The following is a 22500-nucleotide window of genomic DNA, read 5'->3' as shown; positions in this document are numbered from 1 at the left end:
TCACCTTATTTCTGTGGCCTTAGATATATCCACTCTGGACTAGGATTGTGAAACAAGTCAGAACATACCTTTTTAGCTGAGATTATTAATATACACATATTTTATATTTTAATTTATAAACCATCTGTATATATTTTCTTCCAGAAGCCCAACCTTAGTAAAAAATATACCTACCAGTTTAGGCTATGGAGCAGCTCTTAATGCCAGTTTGCAGGTAATATCATTAAAAGCACTCTTCCATTTTTATTTTCTTTGAATGTTTTGCTTTTTTTTTTTTTTTTTTTGGCATGCTTTGCATTTAGGTGGGCTTGTGATTGTTCTTAATAGTTTATCATCATCCAAGTAAGTTGTAGTACCTAGTACTGTGAAAAGCACTGGTTCTAATTCAAGCTACTTTTGATGTGAAGAAGCAAGAAGGACACCCTGTGGCAAAATCTGGAACACTCGGTTTTCCTGCAAATGCTAGATTGATAGAAGCTTTTGCAAATGCATGTGGCTATGCATTAATATTTATCCAGGCTGTCATAAATGATTTCACATCATAGTGTTGGGGAACATGGTGCTTGTGGCAAAAACTTTAAAGTTTAATTATAATATATAATTTTTATGCAGAGGAGGCAAATGTCAGGACTTCTTTATTTTGAGTTAACTTCTGGTCATTTTTAAAAAGCAGAGCAACTGCTTATATTATCCTGGAGTATTTCACAACATGCAAGAATTCAACATTTTATTATGTGGAAGGTTAAAACATGAGTAAGAAAGTTTGCTGCTGGAACTATTGTTTATATGTTCACATCACTCTTGGTTTCTTTGCTTTCTCTGCCACTGGTGGCCAATTAGAATTTTTTTGTTTTTCCCATACATTTTATTTGAATACTTCTAAAGGAAGATATATGCTTTTAAAATTACTTTGAAGAGCATCTTAAAAGCTGTCTTACACCCTCTCCATTTCACTAGGCTGCCTTGGCAGAGAGCAGTTTACCTTTGCTAAGTAACCCCGGACTGATCAATAATGCATCCAGTGGCCTCCTGCAAGCTGTCCATGAAGACCTCAATGGTTCCCTGGACCACATCGACAGCAATGGGAACAGCAGTCCGGGCTGCTCACCTCAGCCACACATGTAAGTGTGGTTAACAGACTCCCTAAGGGGAAGGAAATATACTCATATGCTTCTAAAATTTACTGTTTTTCTGAAGTTTGGATGATGTTTAAGTAAAAAAATACTAGTTTAAGTGGAGTTGAACTGTATTGTGCTCAGAAGATGAAAAAATATATCAAAATCAGTTTTAATACATCTTAAAGATTCTCTCAAACATCCTATATTATTGTTCTAGCAATCCTTCACAAATTCTTACTACTAGTAACAGTCGCTGGGCATAGTGTCTAAGATGAATCTATGTCTTATGGGTCATTATCACAGTTTGGTTTGTGTGCTGCAATAAGAATATTCATGATGGAATAAGTTATCATAATTTTTACTACTATTACAGGTCTCTAAACCATTTATGAACTGTAGTCAAGACATTGCCCATTTTTATAAACCGTAAAATGCAAAGTTTAACTGTTACCCACAGTTTACATAGAAGCTAGTAAAGTGTAACTTTTTGCCTGTCTTATAAATCAGTGTAATTACATATTCAACTTTAATTACTGGTGCGTCTGTATTGGCAAGGTTTATATGTTATATTTTATGCAAGACTACGGTTCCTATTAATATTTAGCAGCTAACTATATCATTAATTACTCTAAAATCTTTCCCCTACCATCTTTTTAATGGAGCTGAGAGAGTGGAAGTATTAAAAATTGATGTATTGTGGGTTTCAGAAATGTGTATGACACTTTTAAAAATGCTTGATCTTACTCAATAGTGTCAAGCCTATCCGTTTCTTGTTTACTGAAAAGTATTGATCCTAGTAGATCTTGTAATTTCAGGGAAAACTATTAGAATCTGAATAATGAAATGTACACACCATTCAGTGGTCAGGATGAGTTGTAACTTATGTCCATATTCCCTACATCTAACTTCAAGTTATTGATGTAGGATTAGTCCTTTCCCTCATTGATATTTACTTTCTTATTTATTTATTTTTGCATTAAATATCTGATCAAAGACCCAAAAGAGAAATATGAAAATATCTTTACATGTGCCCGTTTTCATCTGACCTTTCACAAGATATTATTTTTGTTGACATTTTTTTAAACATTTTCATTCTATTCAACATATTAATGTCTCTAAGATCATATGCCTAATTGCTCTTTAGCACTTTTACTCTATCACCTTTGCACAAAACACTGTGGACGTTGTTAATGTGTTTCATCAGGTTCCAAACCATTACTTTTCCAAAATGGAAAAATTTGTCTTTTGGAAGTGTCTTTAGATGTATTAAATAATACAAAAGAAGTAATAAAACTAGAAGTAAAAAGAACATGAATATATGCTCTTGAGAGTAGCAGTAGTCTAAAACAAGGAAAGTGAGCAATCAGACAAAAGTTTTTATATCCCTGCTTTATCCTATCAGCCGTGCAGTGGGTAGCTGGAGGCCTTTTACTTTCAGCAGTTCTCCTGAGTATGCTAATGCTCACTCCCTGTACAAAATGCTAAAACAATAAAACTTTAAAGAGCAAACAAGAGTTAGATCCTGTTTTCCTCTCTTAAAAAAAGCCCTATTTCAGAGAAATGAAAGACATTCATAATAGACGTGTGCAGTAAGCCATGGGTGCACCTTTTGCTCACATGCAATAGACAGAGGTCGTGGCAAACCACAGGCAAAGATAGGTAAAGAAATACTTTTTAAGGTAATTGTCCTGCATTAGGAAGATTAAAATAAAAAATTAATGATTTAATAAAATAGTTTATTAAACACTATATTTTAGAAACTGAAATAATAATTGGGCTAAGTTATGGCATTGTTAGGTTAGTAGTATTTTTCATTTGGCAATTGCTATTTCAGATTTTTCATTTTATTATTAATTTAATTAAACTTTAATCATGAAATATCTGAGAGAAATAATAGTATGTGTAAAACAATATATAAAAATTGTATATTTAATGCCTGATGTACTGCTTCTATGGGTTTATAAAATTAAAATGTTCATAGTTAATTCATCATACATTTTATGCTTCTATGAGTTAGTGCATATGAAAAAAATACTTATGTATATCTTCTGTAGATAAAAAGAAAGCTTTCCCTGGCTCATTGAAAATAGATTTCAGAAAAGAAAATTAGAGAGGGCCCAAATCTTGTCTTTGCCTAAGTAACATAAATTAAAATTAAATTCTTAATTAACTTGCAAAATATTGAGTAAATACTCATTCTTTCACTCTGTTTCTGCTGTTATCATTAACTTTTGTATGTTAGGTGTCAAATATTCATAAAACATCAGTTCAGTATTCTGTATCTTCATCTGTATAATTTTAAGATGCTTATACTTAAATAATCTTAAGCCACTTTGCATTATGAGACAAAGGAAAAACATTGACCAAATTTTCTCAGTTCAAATTAGTTTCATATAAATGAGTGCAGTTCAAAAGTACTTTGGAAATTAAACAGAAGTGAAAAACTGTGATGAAACATTTAAATAGTGTATATTTAAATGAAGTCATGGTACATGTCTTACAGGATGTTTGGTCTGCTGATAGAATTATAAATATGGTCAATAATCAATAGTAATAGTCAATAAATAGTCACAGTTAATAGTCTTTTGACTATGGTGGTTTCAGTGCATTGTATCTGTTGCCAGCATTCCAATACCAGACCCAGAACTTAATAGCTAAGTGGAATGGGCAAGTTACTTAACCTTTCTTTGCTCAGTTTTCTCAGCTGAATATTAGTTAAGTAATAGAACCTACCTCATAAGGTTCTTGCAGGTGAAATGAGTGCCTGGAGCATACTGATTGCTCCTTGTACCTCATGGTGCTGTGTTCTTAGGTACTGACTTATGTTCCTTCTTATAATATGCCTCTGTTATTATAAATGAAACTATAAATAATACAAACATGTTTTGCACTTAGTGTTTTAATACCTTTTCATACTGTCTATAAATTTGTGGTCAATTTTCTAGATAATCCCTTTTCTTCCTACCTCCTCTCATAATTCAGGAAGAAAGCACATTAATAACAGAAAAACAGTATGACAGAGGAATTTATTATAGGGAGCACATTACTCACAGTCAGTAGATAGGGAGATGTTATCTGAAGTTGTGGGCATTGAACAATTCAAACAGAGAAAAATACTAAACCAGAATCAGGAACTCATGTGTCTAGAAAAGAGGGAGAGGGAGGGATTTAAGTGCATAAAGAAAAAATAGAATTTGGAATACATGAAAGTGGGGCCTGACTACTCACTCACATTTAGTAAGTAACCTAAAATCAAACCAGGATGTTTTCATTAGAATGGAGCTTGTTAATGTTTTGAGCTTGACTCTTATACAATGAGTTATACATTAGGAAGTGTAATCATCTGAAATTGTATTGAATGAGTCATGCCGTAATGGAAGTTATGTATAGTTGGATATTCTAGAATTGGTAGAACTGGAAGCAGAAGATTAATACTTGTAGAATGGAATATCTGGCTTAAGTATAACACTCGGAGTGGAAAACAGTTGATACAAGAAGTGCTGTGAAAAGGCACACCAGAACAAGACAACTGACTAAAAGCTGAGGATAAAGAGGAAAATGAGGAAAAATCATAGCCATTTTAAAAGCCCACAAAGAAATTGAGGACACACAAAGGACAGGCTCAAAAGGGAAAATGATGAGTTCAGAATTTTAATTGTGGAATCAAAGTACTTAAATATTCTTATATTTCAGGGAGAAAACCTGAGACTGTTTGTTTGGTCTTTTATTCAGCTACATTATAGTAAAATTCTACATGGTAGAAAATGGACATATACCTGAGTTTGGTAGGAAAGATGTTATGAAGCATTAGAAACATTGAGAGCTAGTGTTTCTTATAAATTATTTTTGCAGAACACGAGATTCCAGATTATCATCCAGATGTCACATTACATTTTAACACTTTTCTTCCTTTTCAGTTTTTACTTTTACAGAGTCCTGAATGAAGGCTTTTGCCAAGCTTGTGAATTTACTTTGTCATATACTATTTGCCTTTCTTTCCTTTTCTTTATCTGCTTCTCTTGTACTTTTTCCTGGGTAAATTCTGCCTTTTCTTACTATACTAGTCTACTTCCCAAGAGGCTTTTCCAAGTAATTTTTCTGTCAGAACCTGCACTCTGCCCCACAATTCCAGGAGACTTGCTCCTTATACCATTATTTGGAATTAATACCAGGTGTGTTTGGGTATGCACATGTGTGTGCCATGGCACACAAGCATCCATTCATACACGCATGCTCATTTTGCATATATTCCTAGCTTAATGGTATGTCCCTTAAGAATAGACAATGTTTTTGGGCACAACTATATTATATGAAAGCCTTTACACATTCTAATATACTGAGTAAGCATTTGATAAAGGTATAATACTGATTATGAAGAATCAAATTGGAAACAACAGTTAATTAGAAATAGTTTGAATTCACAAAGTAACACCCACAAGAATAAAATCCATGATTCTCCCAGAGCCCTGAAAAGGGAAGAACAAAGGAGATTTTTAGGAACAACAGCTAAACATAATGTTCCTCTTTAAAAAAGGATTTTTGTCTTTTTAGTTACACATGACCTTAGAATGTATTTTGACATATCATACATACATGGAGTATAACATTCCCATTTTGTGATTGTGCATGATGTGGAGTTACATTGGTCATGTATTCACATATGAGCATGGGAAAGTTATGTCCCATTCATTTTACTGTCTTTCCTATCCCCATTCCCCCTCCCTCATAATGTTCATCTTTATGAGGGACTGAGATATTTCTTCTAAATATTGATACAATATACTTCTGAGTTTTAGTTTTAATTATTTAATTAATACGTATTTTATAATTGTTCAAATTTATGTGAATAGGAACTGGCAGGCCCTCTGACCTGCAGTGTGATTGTCCTCTCAGACATTAAATTTTATCCAGTTCATCAAAAATGAATTAAAAGAAAAAAGGTATTGAAATATTATAATACAAATAGCAGTAGAATGTTTAAGAGGATTTTAGGGAAAAGTTGGAAAGGGTAAAGCCAGGTGGCATTGTATACATAGGAATTTTTGAAACTTCTTTGACTCTTCAATCAGCTATTTGATGCTTCAAAATGAATACCTGATTTTTTTAATCTTTATTTTCTGCTGCTATTCATAGTTGCAGAATCATTCATGATCTGAACTGAAGGAAACTTCTTTCAAGAATCTGAGCTGAGTATCATTGTAATTTATAACACTTTTCCCGCTTGTACCCCCACACCTGTGTTCCTTATTGTCTGGGTTTTCAGAATTCTGTAAGGATAAAAATCACTTTCATTTTTCCTATTTTATGTACATGTTTACTTCTTTAAAAAACTATTTTAAATTAGAATTGATGTTGTGGTTGGGTGGGAATAATTTGAATTTAACTTTCTTCTCTCATGCATTAAGTACTAGACCTGCAAGGTGAACTCATACTAACAGAACCAGTTACTCGCTTGCTCCTTCCCAATCTGAGGCAAAAAGAGGAGTTTAATGATAAATGCACCATCTTCAGCTCAGCTCTGTTTCTTTTTATGAAGTAATTGTTTCTCCTCACTCTCAGTAAGTTGGCTCAGATTTGCCTGCTTATATCATTTGTAAAATGTTAAATGCGATTCTCATTTTATATTTCCAAATTTTGTTTCTAGAGATCAAAATGAATGTTCTTCCAAGCTGGTTTTGTATTGAGGCCTTTGCACACAGAGCCTCCTGTTGGCATGCCGTCCTCCTTCTGATTATTAGAGTCTCCTACTGTTGCGCTTTTAGATCATTTCTTATGTGTCATTCCCTCAGCCTCCATGTCATTTCAGAGTTCTACTTGCTAAATATTCTATATTAGTTGCAGTGATTATTATTTTTCCTTCTTATTAAGGCAAATATTTAAAGTCTGAGTTAATGACATTCTATAGAGAATGTTAATATGCTATATGTAAGAGTAGTAAATAAATTCGTTGGGTCCTTAGAAGCCAAATCTTTAGGGTAAGGAAATAAAAGGCATCATATAAAAGGAGTAATGTAATATTATTTCAGTATTGCAACAGAGATCACACTTATCTATTTAATCAGTGTGTTGAAGGCATGTTCTACATGCCCAAAACTTTCTGTACACCACATGTTCCAGGCATCTTGGCAATATCCTCTGCTTCTTGAGTGTCTCAGTGGCAAAGTAATTCCAAAATTATGCTTCAACCTCTCAGACCAATCATAATCTGTCCCCAAGGACAGCTAAAAGGGACTTTGAGACCCCTACTTTGTAAAATATTATTGAAAATCTAAACTGTGAATTGTCATAAAACATAGTGAAAATAAAATATAATATTACCTTTCTTTCTTCTGTTCTCATTGACTGCCTTAAAATTTAAATCGCTGTTTGCAGGCACATGTAGAATTTGCAGATCCTACCCCTTTGGTTGGTGATACTTTGTATAAAATCCCTGTAGATCTTAGATCTCTGTCTCTGGACAAAAGCATTAGAAATTGGAGTGGCTCTGTGTTTCAGAGGAAAGCAGTTGAAAGTGACTGACAACTTGAGCAAGTGGAATGCTCTGTCTCTCATTGTTTTCATTCCTGTTAAGCCTGTACTATTTTTGCTGATGTTTTGGATCATTATGTGGCGTTATGAAGTTCTAAACATAAAAGCAATCTTTGGCCTCACATATGTTGTCACAGATTTTCTCATTAACACTTTTCCAGTTACCTTTAATTTCTTTTTTTTTCCCCTAACCTTTGCAGGCCTTTTATAATTTTTGTTCTGATTTAATTCCATTTTTATTTAATCTCTAAACTTTTTCATTAACTTTGCTAGTTAGCTTTGAGATCGCTTTGCAAAGTGATTGTACAGAGCTTACGATGATGCCAGCTCTTTATCGTCTCGTCCCTTTTTTAAAGTGCTACAAGTGTGGATCAGTAGCTGCTGTTCTTTTTTACATTATTCCAGTCCCCATATGTGGCACTTACAACTCATTCTAGTTCCTCTTAATAAAAAGATCCTCCCAGAGGTACAGTACCTTCAGCTAAAATGTGTTATATCCCCACCGTGCCAATTGTGGAAATTTGTGGGTTCCTATAGGGTTTTGAAGGATTTTTATAGAACTATACAGATGCTATGTGACATCCGTGGTGTGAAATCCCACAATTTAGGCAAAGTGTGTCAGACAACTTTAGCTGACAGTATTGTAGCTCACTGCTTCTGTTTTATATCTAAAGAAGATACTTTGTTAGAACATACATCTTCATTTACACTGACATTAGTCAAGCCTTCGAAAATTTCCTTCCTCTGAGGGTCAAAGCATCGTTGACTAAATTGTTAAAGAATGTCATATTAATTTTTTCTGCTTCTAGATCAGGGAAAAATGAATATTTTACATATGCATACAGAATTTTGACTTCAGCTTTTGACATAGGACTTGGAAGTGGACATATATTTGATGACTTTGGCAGAATTTCAAATTTACCATTCCCTATGCTTGAAAATTTTGACACCAATAAGCACAGTAAGCACAGGATTCGTAAATATTCCATAAGTAACTTCAATCATTAGGATATTATTAATTTATGTAAGCATCAGTGTAATTTATATAAGTACCAGATGATCAGATAGTTTAACATAATAGTGAAAATTAACATTTTTTTACTTTGCTCTTCATCTTTGAAGACTGAAAACAAAGTGATAGTCCCAAGACACTTAAAAGCCAGGAGGACAGGGAATCACTGGTCACACAATGTTATCTTATTACAGATAAAATTACACTTGCAACAGTAAATCTAAGACCCCTTTGGTTAATTAGCAAACCAGAGAAGGAGGTAGTACACTAGGTTTAGAATAAAAGACACATATTGTTTTTAACTACCTATTCCATTCTCACATTTAGAACCAAGTTAACCAGGCATAGTTCAGGAGAAAACCACAGTTTGAATCAGTCCCGTGGTTTAATCTGAGCAAAGGAATCCCAGCAGAAAAGCCAGTCTCAGAGATTAGATCGACCTAGTGACATTAACCATACGTAACCTGGTGGAACATAGTCTCTATAAGGATATCCCAGGAGAGAGCTTCACCAAGAACCAGCTGTGGGTGGGCAATATCTAACTGGGTGGGGCAGGTTGCTAAGCAGACGTAGGTAACAGTCCAGAAGAATAGATGAACCACATCCAAGAGCAATACGTAGAGCCAGAGAGCCCAACTCAGGACTTTGAAATCAAGATCTTCAAGTTGTCAAACAGAATTAGACAGACATGGAGACATATAACTCACATGTCCATATTCCTATCCCATTACTGACTGAAACTTGGTCCAAAGAACAAGGCAGAAACACAATTTTTGGATTGGTGGTTCAAAGGAGATTCAGATCAGCAGCAAAGCTGACTTACTGGGCAAGTATCAAGATATGATTTAGGCTTTTACTTCTCTTGCCAATAGATTAGAAGTGTAAGGGTCCTTAGCGCCACTAATGAATATTATTGAAATTCTCCATTTATGAGGCAGAAAATGGAATGGCATCAGTTGTACTCAATGAACAACTTACTTGAGTATGAGATTGTGAGCAACGTATTTGCACTCATTAATGATCAAAGTAATTGCATTTTTGTTTTTATTCCATTATAGCTGCTTTGGTCACAGCAATCAATTTTATAAATTCAAAAAAATATGGTAAATTTTAAAGAGTTTTGTTGTGTTTTAATCTTTTTTAAAATTGATGCTGCAGCAAAACTGTCTGAAATCATTTGGCAGTAAACTCTTAAATCATGTAGAATCCGATTGTTAAACGATGTTGCATAAATTTGAACAAATTTCAATATAATGTTGATACCAACTTCAGGAAATCTTAGAGAAATTTTGTTACAGATTATATGCAATGCAATTACAAAATTATGTCATATAACCTTACCCCATGTTTTGTTATATTTCTTAGAATTTTTATTGACTTTAAATGAGATTTGGAACTCTACTTCAGAGTCCAATCTATTAAGATTAGAATTATAAACTGAGTCATTAATAATGAAATATGTGGACTGCGGTTGCGGTTCAGTGGTAGAGCACTTGCCTAGCATGTGTGAGGCACTGGGTTTGATTCTCAGCACCACATATAAATAAGTAAATAAAGTAAAGGTCCATCAACAACTAACAAAAATATTTTAAAAAGAATGAAATATGTGCCAAAGCCAAAGAAACAAAGGCCGAATGTTTTCTCTGATATGCGGATGATAATTTACAATAAGAGGCAGGGGCGCACTAGGGAAGAATAGTTACTTTAGGTAGAGGGGAGGAAAGGGAAGAGAAGGGGTTTGGGAGTAGGAAGGATAGTAGAGTGAAACAGACATTACTCCCTCATGTACATATGATTGCATGACCGATATGATCCTACAATATATACAATCAGAAAAATGAGAAATTATACTCCATTTTTGTATGATTTATCAAAATACATAAGTGCATTCTACTGTCAGATATAACTATTTAGAACAAATAAAAATATTTTTAAAAAAAGAATGAAATGTGAGCCAACTGTAGTAGCTCATGCCTGTAATCCCAAGTAGTCTGAGATGTTGAGGCAGGGGGATCACAAATTCACAGCCAGCCTGGGAAACAGTAAGAACAAGTCTTTAAAACTGAAATGAAATGAAATAAAATAAAATAAAGATCTCTGGGAATGTGACTCAGTGAAGAGCATCATGGGTTCAATCTCTAGTACGGCAAAAAACAAAACTTAGAAGGGACATTTTTATTATAAGTATCTGAAAATAATATCCCTTTGCAATCAAAAATTAAATGGCTGCATTTTTTAAAAAAAGATAGAATATAGAAGAATAAGATTTATTGAATATAATAGGATTAAAGTTACCTTCTGTCTTTAAAGTGAAAATTAAAATTTATTTTCTGTGTATCTCTAGCCAGGGTGAAAAGGTGTGGGGAATTTAGCAGGGCATTTTCTACTGCTATCCTGGAAAGAGCAAACCACACATGTACACATGGAGTAAGGTATCATCCACTTACTCCAAGTTGTGAACCACCTTTTCATGGTTGTGCATTTCTTCAGGAAGGAATATTTTCCTTTTCATCAAAAGACAGGCGGAAGAATTTTGTTTCCATAGAACCGGGGTGATGATTCTGACCACTGTCCTGGTGGTGGCAGTTCTGTGTGTACTCATTCAACTTAGAACTAAGATCAGTGCATTCAGCACCAGCATTTTTGTGTCAAATGCATTTTAATCTGTGAAGTAAACAGACCTGAAAGATAAGAATGTGGGAAAAACTCAAACTATATCAATATGGCTCTAGTTGATAAAATGAGAACTACTTTTTCATTCCTGGTTATTTATAATTGTAACCTTATTTGTGTCTACAAAGAATTAAATATTTCCCCCAATATGCCTAAATTTATACTGTAAAATCTAAATTTTAATAGAAAAATCTGTATTTCATTTCAAAAGAATAAAATCTTAAATAGCATGAAATAATTTCTTCAAAACCCTTTAAATACCTTAAATTATTCACATTAGCCTAAGATCAGTTCTCATTTTAAAAACATTAACACAATGTTTTCCTTTGAAAGTAAGCTTTTCTATTTGAAACTTTAATTTCATTTTTACTATCAGCTTATTTCTGTGATGTTAAATAAACTAAAGTTCTTCCTACACAGAAAAATAAAATTTTCCTCTAAAAATTATATAGGTTTAAGAAAAATGAATTGTTTCTCATTTTATCCTGACTTTATACAAATGGAGATAACTATAAACTTGCAATTTTTATGAAACTACCATCAAATTTTAAATATAATTATATCATTTCCTTTTAGAATATAAAAGGAAATGAGTGAAATTGAATATCTACAATCTCCATTTTTCATATGTTCTTTAAATGATGAACACCAATTATTTTTACCAGTTTTGTATGAAAATTCGTCTTTGAATAAAACACTTAAATTTTTTTTTCTCTTTCTATGATTATATCTTCCAATGTATTAAGACTAGGAGTTAACCATGCAAAAGAAACAAACAGAACAACAACTGAGATTCATGAAAACAAATCTATCTTAAAGAATTCTGTGCTTATATTCTGGAATTCATTTACGTTTTCAAAACAATACTTATGGAGTAAACAGGAGAGTTTTGCAATTTGGGCAGAATGGAAGTAATTAAATGGAACTGTACTCAAACATATATAAATTGAAGATCAAAATGCTAATCATATATATTGATTATTTTAAATGCTTAGATGCCAATAGTTATCATCATTCAACAGCCTTGTGCCAAGTACTAAATTAAAAATGTGGTAGTTAGTTAAAGGAAAATTTCATCTTGTCCTGGAATTTCCTTTTAACTAGAAAAATGTTGATGTAATTTTGTGAAATAGTGAAAAACCTATGAAAATCAATGAAAACATATACCCATAGCAATATTCAGTCTATTTTGATGTTTTTAAGCAACATAATAATAAATAAGAGAAAAAAGAATTTGTATAACTATAATTGAACTTAATATATGCAATGTGAGTTAAAGGTATGGAAACAAAATTTATTCGATGTAAGGATCAAGACAATTTAAAATCAAGTGAAAAATTCTATGCAGTAAACAGTGGATAATAAGATGCATGGTTTATAGCTTATGTGTATTTCAATACATTCAGTAAATTTCTTAAAGTACCGTATACATAAGTTTGTTTTACTGGACTCAGATTGCTGAATTGGGACAAATAACATCCAGTTTTTGTAGCAATATTAAAGAATCAAAACCCTAATTCTGTTTTGAGTATTGAGGAGTAGTGTATTTTATAACAGTGATCTACAGTTGCTGATAGAAGTGTATTCAATCTTCCAAGTGTGCTAAGAAGTGGGAAAGGTTAAAAATTATCTGTGTAGGATTTTTAAATAGATGTATGATATTTCTTTATAAAAAGATGTTTATTGCTCTTTTAAGAGGCATACTATGTTAAATGTTCCAAAAATGTCCTCAAATAAATAGAATTATGTGAAGAAAGTATATAAGAGTTTACAACTAAACCACATAAAAGTATTCTTAACGTAAGCTAAAATTTAGTTTGATTTGTCTTTGATAAAATTTACTTTGCATTGCCTGAAATTGCCCATATTGTAGATGTGATCCGTAAAAGTTTTTCTTCATGGCATTTGTTGACATCTGTCATAAAATTAAAGACAAAATTTTTAACATTAGTTTCATGATATTCACCCCCACCATCTGTACTGGGGATTGAACCCAGGATTTTGCACATATTAGGTAAGTGCTCTACCACTGAGTTACATCCTGAGCCCTAGATTCATGGTATGAATAAATATCACATTTCTAAATAGGCCTGATCAAATTGCATCATGCCATTGAGTCCCTCATAAATTATAACAATATATAAATTATTTTATTGTATTTTATTTACTTTTTATTGCAGAGCAAGGGATTGATTCTGGAGTCTTATGCAAATGTAAATATTTTAATCCTCACATTTGATAATATCTAAATAAGAAAAGAGGAGAACACACTGTTGCCATTCTATAATCTCACATCCGTTGACTTAAATGTATTTTGCACATCTCAGTTTGGGAAATTTTTTCATAGTATTTTCTTATTCTAAAGAAAAACAGGAACAGTTTATAAGAACTTTTACTTAGTCTTGAGTAAAGAGAAAGTGGATACAATTTACATTCCTCCAGGGAATTTACTGTGTGACCACAATCTAAAAAGATAAACTTTCCCGTTGTAATTCGACTCTTTGCTTTAGGGTGCAGGCAGACATTAACATTTCTACTGCCTTCATTGATGCCTTAGGTCCTTATAAATTTCACAACAAAAGAAGCAACACATTTCTTGAGGCAATAAATCAGTGTATTAATGTAGCTAGTCCTCTGTGGTTTGGGCATATACTGTTACTGAGGGTGGCTATAAAACTGAGAGATTAACTAGAATATAAAAATCAACTGATCATTTGTTGAACAAGCCTGTATAGAGCACCTACTATGTGCAGCCTATTCTACTAGATACCATGGTAGATGATCTGTGTATATACAGAGGTGACAATCGCATAAAAGGATAAATACATGGTAATAATACAGACCAAACGGAAGGGGTGCAAAGAGTCACAAATTGCAAAGTCAGAAATATAAGTGTGCACATGAAACAGGAAATCAAAACAACTTCATGAAGGATATGGCTGAATATGAAATTGATTTTTAGTTGAGCTTTATGAAATTACAGATATTCAATTGTTTTGTTTGCCCATAAAAATAGAAAATCTTCAGTGCTTCAACCTAGTATTAGGCAGGGATGTGGAAAGAGGATGGAGGGAGAGGATATGAGCCAAGGTGACAAGAGCAGGATCTCATTCAGCCACATTCATCCAAGAGGTAACAGCTCCTAGAGAGGAATTCCTGCAGGAGGAGATTGTGCGGGAGTTTGGAAACCACACATTGGAGTTGATTAATCTTCAAATTAATGATGTAAAGGAACATCTACAAAATTCACCATTTATTTAGCAATGCTTAGCAAGACTCTCAAGGGTGTGTGTGTTACCTACTTTGAAAAGGCTTACTTCTTCCAAAGTCATGGTATGCTGTTGCACAGCAGGGTGACTATAGATAATGATAACATACTGTATATTTCAAGAAGCTGAAAGAAAGAATTTTGAATGTTTTCACCATAAAGAAATGGTAAATGAGCAGATAGACATGTTTAACCTATTTTAAATGTTACACAATGTATGCACGTATTGGAACATCACATGTTATCCCACGAATACATAATTCTATGTCTTTATCAGTTAAAATATATTTAATTTTAATTTTAAAAAATTAAACTGAGATAAAAAGGCTTACTTCTCTTTTGTTATTCTTTGGAACGAGACTTTTTTTTATTTGAAAAAGTAGCAAAACATTATATTCTGTTCTCTAAATATTGGGTTAAAATATATTTTTCTTTACAATGACTGAGGAACACAGTATAAAAATTAAAAATCAATAAAACTCCCAGAGGCCAAGTGTCAATATTATTGTAACTGTCATTACTACTAGTATCCTACAAAATTAATTTTCAGTATCTTCCCATCTTCCACTTCCTGTTATCCAATTTTCTGATACCTGCTGTGCTGTCTCCTTGAACAATTACAGTCAACAAATACAAAAATTGATCAAAATTGCGTAAGAGTTAGGAAAAACCATGATGTGTTTTTAATTTCATTATTTTTTGACATGGATATAGGACCTCCTATCTCCTTTAGTATAAAAAGGAAGTATTTCACATGCATATAAATGTAAGAGCAGTAGATGCAAAGACTTTTACCCCTCAACCTATGCCTAACTTCTTCACTTCTCCCACATTTCTAGTCCTGCTGCCTTGAACAGCCTTGTTACCTTCCTGCATTTTCTAGTACCCTCCCAATCACTTTCACTACTTTTCACTTTTCCGTACTTGATTCTTACATTTTGCACAATCATCCTCCTGCATCTTCTTCTGTCTTTTCATTTGCTGGTTCAAAAGCCATCAATAGACGTTCAGCCAAAAGTGAATAAATGTATATTTGGTAAAAACGCAGCTCATGGCTGTTTACCAGCTGACTTTGTTCCCTTTCCTTTTATTGTTGTTGTTGTTTACCAGGCTGCTTTCCCGTGATCCCCATGTACTCTCAGTGTTCCCAAAACACATCTAAGAGTCTCCACTTCTCCCATTTCCACTCAGACTGTCCTTTCTCTCCTCTGTGCATAGTGGTGATTTTCATGCATTTTGAAGCTTACCTGAAGTAGCACTTCCCTCACACAACATTTGTGAACTGTGTATTATCAGAATTGATCTCCCCTTCCCACTTTCTCTACTGTGGCATCCATCTGTTTGCCTTGTATCAGAGTTACTTGTGTTTAATGTCTTCCCCTGTTACATTAAAAACTGTGAGAACAGGAACTATTGTCCATATTTGCCCTCGCCCAGTGATTTACACATCCTGTTTGTTGATGGAATTTTTTTTCCTTTCACTTCTAACAAAAAGTAACTTTTATCTTTCTAGGAGTACACCCATTTTACTTACTGACTTCGTACCTCTGTCAGGAGATAACAACAAACATTGTATCTCCATCACTAATACTTCTTTTCCTACAATTATTTAGAGAAGGTCAAAGTATCTTTCTGATTGTCCCAAATATAAATTATATCAGATTAGGAGGTGGCTATGCACCTTTGAGCAGGAAATATAAATCATTTCTTTTCTCAAGTAAATAGAAGGGTCTCACTTTTTAAAAAGGAATAGGAATTTAAAGTCTCCTTGTTCATGGACATAATTTTTAGAATATTCACAATGAATCACTGTATTGTTTTGAAGAAATGTCCATTATTTACGGAATGGATAGCATACTTTTTTTTTAGGGTTTTTTTTTTAATTTTTACAGACTGCATTTTGGTTCATGGTACACAAATGGGGTACATCTTTTTGTTTCTATGGTTGTGCACCATGTAGATTTTAAAGCAAAATTGAATTTACGTTGATATCCACTTAAAGAAACCTGACATATTTATCAGGTTTGGAAGAACTACTGAAGTTGTCACTGAGGTAGACATATTTACTTCCACCTGACTATGCACTCTGTCCTTTCGTGAGGTTATGCTCCCGTGTCTGTCATGATAGAAACACCTGGCATACAGTATGTGCCCAATAAACAAATGAGTAGCTGGGGGGATCATCTAATCCAGAATCCTCATACTCCTGCCTTAAGTTACATAAAGATAGGCTTACTTAATTGTTCTTTATTCAAATCTCAAAGATAAGACACTAAAAATTCACTAACCTGATTAGTTGTTTTCAATATATTTAGAAGTATTTTTTTAAAAATTCTCAAACTGAGTCATTCAGATGTATCATCTGTTATATTCCTGAAATGACTAGTTCTACTTGTTCGAGGTAGTTTCTGCTTTGTTTATTATTAAGGACTCCAGCAATGTTAGTATCAGGCCCCTCTGTCCTGAAGCTAAAGGAAGCAGTGCAGAAATTCCATATCAGAAATTCCATATCAGCAGGGAAATGACATAATGAGGGTCTGCTACACCATCCATGGAGAGATGTTCAATTCCAGAAAGAGTTTTTATTTTATTTTGTTTAAACTTTTTATTAGTTGTTGATGAACCTTTATTTATTTGTGTGCTGTGCTGAGAATTGAACCCAGTGCTTCACACATGCTAGGCAAGTGCTCTACCACTGAGCCACAACCCCAGCCCCCCAGAAAGAGTTTTATAGCCAGGATGGCCAACAGTTTCTCTCTTATTGCCCCCTAAGTTGCTCTTGCCTGCCTTTCAGGAATTCCATTAGGAATACAGGTGTATTTTAATGCTGTTACAGCATTGGGGTTCTTAGAGTCAAATAACCTCTTCCTCCTCTATTACATAATTGCTACTTCTAAAACACTTATGGCTGGCAAAGTTGCAGTTTATTGAGCACATATCTCTCCCATTCTAAACTAAAAGTTCTTGTAGTATTAAAATCTCAGGGTGCATTCTGAGTAGTGATACTAAAAATTTTTGTAAAATTGATGACTGTAGAGGAAATAGTGGTAATATGTTATTGGTTTTTCTTGCCAAATTGAGATTGATGCTTTTTGCATCTTTTTTTTTTGCATTTATGCTTTTTTTACATCATTTGATTGATGTGTTTTACATTGATTTCCTTAATAAATATGTATTATCAGAACTTAATAAGCCAAATGTACATAATGCAAGCCTGGACCATTCTGTGTTGATGATTTTAATGACAAGCTAATGATGACACCTGAGGTGGATAACCCAGGAGAATAAATGTGGGCGTTCTGTATACAAAGAGTTTCAGTGATGGCCCTTCTGCTTTGAAATTTACTTTCTGTGTGATCTAAAAATGATTTGAGAAATGACCTGGGCTTTTGGCTTAGTGTTTTAGTGATCAGAGATGTGCTGGTAAATAATCCATTTTCAACAGTACTATGTTGTGTTTATTGCCTTAAATATTCTTTTAAGGAGATCTAGCTAGTCTTACCTTAATAATGCTAATGCTTGATATCTGAAGTGTGTGGCATGTATGTCTCCATTTTGACTTTTCTGATAATAAACATCTCATGTTGGGGAGAGGAACTAAAATATTTTAGAGCAACCTAAGCTCATATACTGTTTCAAAATTAATTTCATGTATTTATGCCATATCTTCCAAAAAACATATGAGGTAATAATCACATCACTATATAATCACATCATTATGTAAGGTTATAATTGATCACATGACACAGGTACTACTTTAATTGTGTGCATGATCTTTTATTCCTCATTACAGTTGTGGAAGATAGATATTGTTTTTGACTATGCTCTATGAGTAAAGAAATGAGGAACAGAGAGGTATATAACTTCTCCAAGATTCCAGAGCAAGGAGGAAAAGAGTCCAGCTTCAAATCCAAGCATTTCATCCTCAAAGCCCACTGTATTCTTAAATGCAATATTATTTTTTTAATATTTTTTAGTTGTCAATGGACCTTTATTTAATTTATTTATTTATACAAAGTGCTGAGAATCAAACCCAGTGCCTCATACATGCCAGGCAAGTGCTTTACCACTGAGCCACAACCCCAGCCCCTTAAATGCTACATTCTTAACCACTTAACCACTGCTACCTGACAAAAGATTATTAATCAGATGACTGAATATGCAGCATTACTTTTTTTTTTAATTGTAAACAAATGGGATACATGTTGTTTCTCTGTTTGTACATGGCGTAAAGGCATATCATTTGTGTAATCATAAATTCAGCATTACTTTTTGATACACTTACAAGTTAATCAAAATACTAACTACATAAAATTTATTATACTAATTTATACTCTTGTCATTAAAAACCTTTTGATGTTTCTACCTGAGAAGAGGATCTATAATAAAGAACTGGTAGCATGGAAGAGAGAGGGTCTTTTTAAGGGGATTCTTTTATTTTGTTAAAATTGCCAGAGAAATATCTATAATGGGAGCATTTTTTTCCTAGAAGAAAACTTAATTACCCTATAGTGATATAGAGCATGGTACCTTGAAGAATTTGGAAAAATGGACATCACAGACAGTTTTGGTTTTTTTAGGACTTAATTACATGACTATCAAATCCTGTATTGGGGGCAAGAAGAGAAAGACATTGCTAATTATCAAAAGAGGAGACTAATTCTCTATTTACCCTGCAATCCACAGAAGACATGCAGTTTCATTGTATTCCATTTCTTCTGAATTGGCATATAATATGCAGATTAAAACATGGAACACTTTGAGTTCCCCAAGTGAGAGAACTGATAATATGAAATTATTGTATATCAATAGTATGAGATAATAATAATAATAAAATTATATGTTTGTTGAAAAGGATGCCACCAATCAATAGGCATAGATATTGTAACTTCCACACAGTTTTATTTCCAGGAATGCTCAGTTCTCTCTTGTGACTTTCAATTTCTTTTTAGATGTTGTATTGGTGACAGTCAGATTTTTTAACAATTGAGCATTGGTAATTGTCGACTTTGGTTTAGTTTATTTAGTAAGTTAGTAGTCCACTTATGTGGACATAAGGGAAAAAGTTTATTTGCCCCTTTCCATCTGTGTTATCTTCTTCACTAATTGTGAAAATACTAAAATTCCAAGGAAAAATTTTCTCTTTTAGAGTTAGTGCAAATGAGACTCTTAATGACTTGGTGGTACATAATTTATGGAATCAACCTACATTGACTGCTTGCTCTGTGTGTAGGTGTCCTGACCTGTAAAGGTCACAATCTAGTCAACACGACAGGGTATACTTGCCAAAGGAAAGTAATAAGGGCGATATGGGACAGTAGGCACAGCAAGGTTGCAGGAAGCATTCTGAGGCCAGCACATGTGCACATCCAGGTGGTGCCTACGTTCAAACACCCGGAGCGTCACTTGTTTTCTGATCTGTAAAATAGAAACTTGGAATAAAAATCTTTATCTTTGATACAGTTTTAGGATTCAGAGTTTCTGTTGTTTTGAGCACAGAATGATCAGTTTAAAAAAAAAAAAATGCCCTAGAAGGTCCAAGTAGAACATCAGAACAAGTTGGGCAGGTCAGTGTGTTTGGGGAGTCAACGCTGTACGAATTGTCCCTAAACAGTAGATCCGGTGTGAATATGTAGGATTGGGGATAGCAGGGAATTCCAGGGCCTGTATATACATGCAGAGTCAACAGCAAAGACACCAAGTCAACATGAAAAATGACTTGCAATAACAATTGAGTACAATGTTTTAAAAATGGTGATTTGACTCTGGAATGAAGTTATTATTCAGAAATACTATTGTGTATAGTTAAGTCAAGGCCAGGAATTGAGAATGACTGAAGCCCATTGTCTTAATTGTGTTTCAATTCCCTATGTCTAAATTTAACATATTTTTGTACTGGGCAGCGCTAAGATGAAATAAAGTCCTTGCATTTAAAATTTCCTGAGAATGCAATGGAACATACCCTTCTAATTATCCTTTTAGAAAACTTGTTCTCTATATGCTTGTTTTGATAGTACATCCACTTTTATTCTTCTTTATTGTAAACTTTTATTCTTCTTTATTGTAAATTTGAAACTTTCCTACAAGGGTCTTTATTCCAACAAAACTCAGAAAGGTAAACAGACAAACCAGATAAACATAATATTACCTGTTTAGAGCAGGAGATTAGGAAAGTTCTAAGGGTACTAAGACACACCAACCACTGCATCAGAGGTCAAACCTTTAGCTAAAATTATAAGATGCCCAAAATAATGTTAATTATTTTAAGATCCATCCATTACAATAGTGCTAGACATCTATCTATACAACTTGACAGTTGCTCAATATCTGTTTAGAAATATTCAACCAAGTTTAAAATTTTTAAATATTCACAGGTCAGTCATGACACCTACTCAGAAAAAGGTACTATTATATTAACCTTAGGAGTTTATTCTAATTATTTCTAGTACTTAGAGTTTAGCATTCACTAAAATGTTCTGAATCCCAGATTGAACCAGGAGAATGTAAAATTATCAATTCAACTTATAACTATTATTAAATCAAAATGTCATTTTTTATAAAAGTCATTAAATGAATATGAACTTTCACAAGTAATCTCATTAGAACAATTCATTTGTATATTTTAGAGGGTACTTTGGGAATATTAACACTGGATTTAATAAATGTTTAAAATTCTAGACATGTCTACAAGATAATGTAATAACTAGTTGGCTCATCAGTCCTTTTACTCAAACTAGTGTCTAGTTCAGTGAAACATTTAGTCAAAGTGGTTACTGAGTTCAGTTGGTGATTTTTTTCAGTCACAGTAGTTGGATCTGTGTTTCAAACAGTTCTTGCAATCAGCCTTTACCACTGCAGGCCTTTGCCACACTGAAGTCACTCTTGGTGCATGAGTGGCACGTTCATACACACAGATCTTTCCCTTTCCCTGTGGTACACATTTGCCTAACTGTACATTTCTAATTCCAAGGATGGTATCTTTCACTAGGACCAAATTGTTTATTAATCACACAAGATAGTATCATCACATTGGTCATATCCCTACAGTAGAAATGCTGCTTTCCTCCTTTATAAGTTATTCTTTAATACATAAAATGAATTATTCCAGGGACTGTGGGGTTTTTTTTAACTTATTAATTTGTCATACAGGACCATAAATAGTGCTTTAGAGACTTCAGACTACAACCGTTTTCCTTATATCAACAGTACAATGCTTCAGATTTAGTACAAGTTTTTGGTACATAAAATGTAAGCACAATAACTTCAGTTTCATTAAATGTCAATGACAAACTCTCTCTTCTTGGCTTTTTATTTGTATTGGTGACAATATAATTTCATGATTTACCCCACAGTGTGCAATAATGTCCCTATAATGGCCTCTTCCCATAGTCTCTAACCTATCCCTAGGGAGTAATCTGTACAGAGAATTGAGAGATTAAAGCTGATCATCACTTGATACATTTGGGAAATTTTAGTGTTCTTTGCCCATGCATGCAAAATGTCAGAACACTTCTAGGAACAGTCACCCCAGAATTGGCTTTCCCGACTGACTTTTATGCACTGTTCTTTATACCTACATACCCCACTAATAGCAGTTACGGTGTTCTGAAATCTTAATACAGTTTCTAAGGAAAAGATGAACTGCTGAAGCAACTGATCCCTCCAACCCTTCTTTCCCCCAGGTAACCTAGTAAGGTTTAGGAATATCAAAAGGAAGATGATATTTTTAATTAAACTGAAATATTACTGAACCATATAAAACTAGTGATAAAATAATCAGAATTTGATAGCACTTTTTATTTTCTCTAAATATTTTTTCATATATATGATGATATATGCATATACATATATATGTATTCATTTTTGTAGTACTGGGAATTTAATCCAAGGGCACTGTTTCA

The 22500-nt window shown here is 33.4% G+C and overlaps 1 protein-coding gene across 7 annotated transcripts in view; it reads left to right on the top strand.

Moving 5' to 3' along the window:
- Positions 1 to 22500, top strand: part of Foxp2 (forkhead box P2) — a 545442-nt gene that overhangs the window by 518271 nt on the left and 4671 nt on the right. For all 7 annotated transcript variants that reach the window (XM_047561345.1, XM_047561344.1, XM_047561343.1 and 4 more), the window contains 2 exons: positions 145 to 214; positions 958 to 1121. In XM_047561345.1, coding sequence (XP_047417301.1) covers positions 145 to 214; positions 958 to 1121 — 234 coding nt within the window. The remainder of the gene's footprint in view (positions 1 to 144; positions 215 to 957; positions 1122 to 22500) is intronic.

The sequence above is a fragment of the Sciurus carolinensis genome, chromosome 8 (assembly GCF_902686445.1).
Source record: "Sciurus carolinensis chromosome 8, mSciCar1.2, whole genome shotgun sequence".
NCBI lineage: Eukaryota > Metazoa > Chordata > Mammalia > Rodentia > Sciuridae > Sciurus > Sciurus carolinensis.
This window is presented reverse-complemented; position numbering and strand designations above follow the sequence as displayed.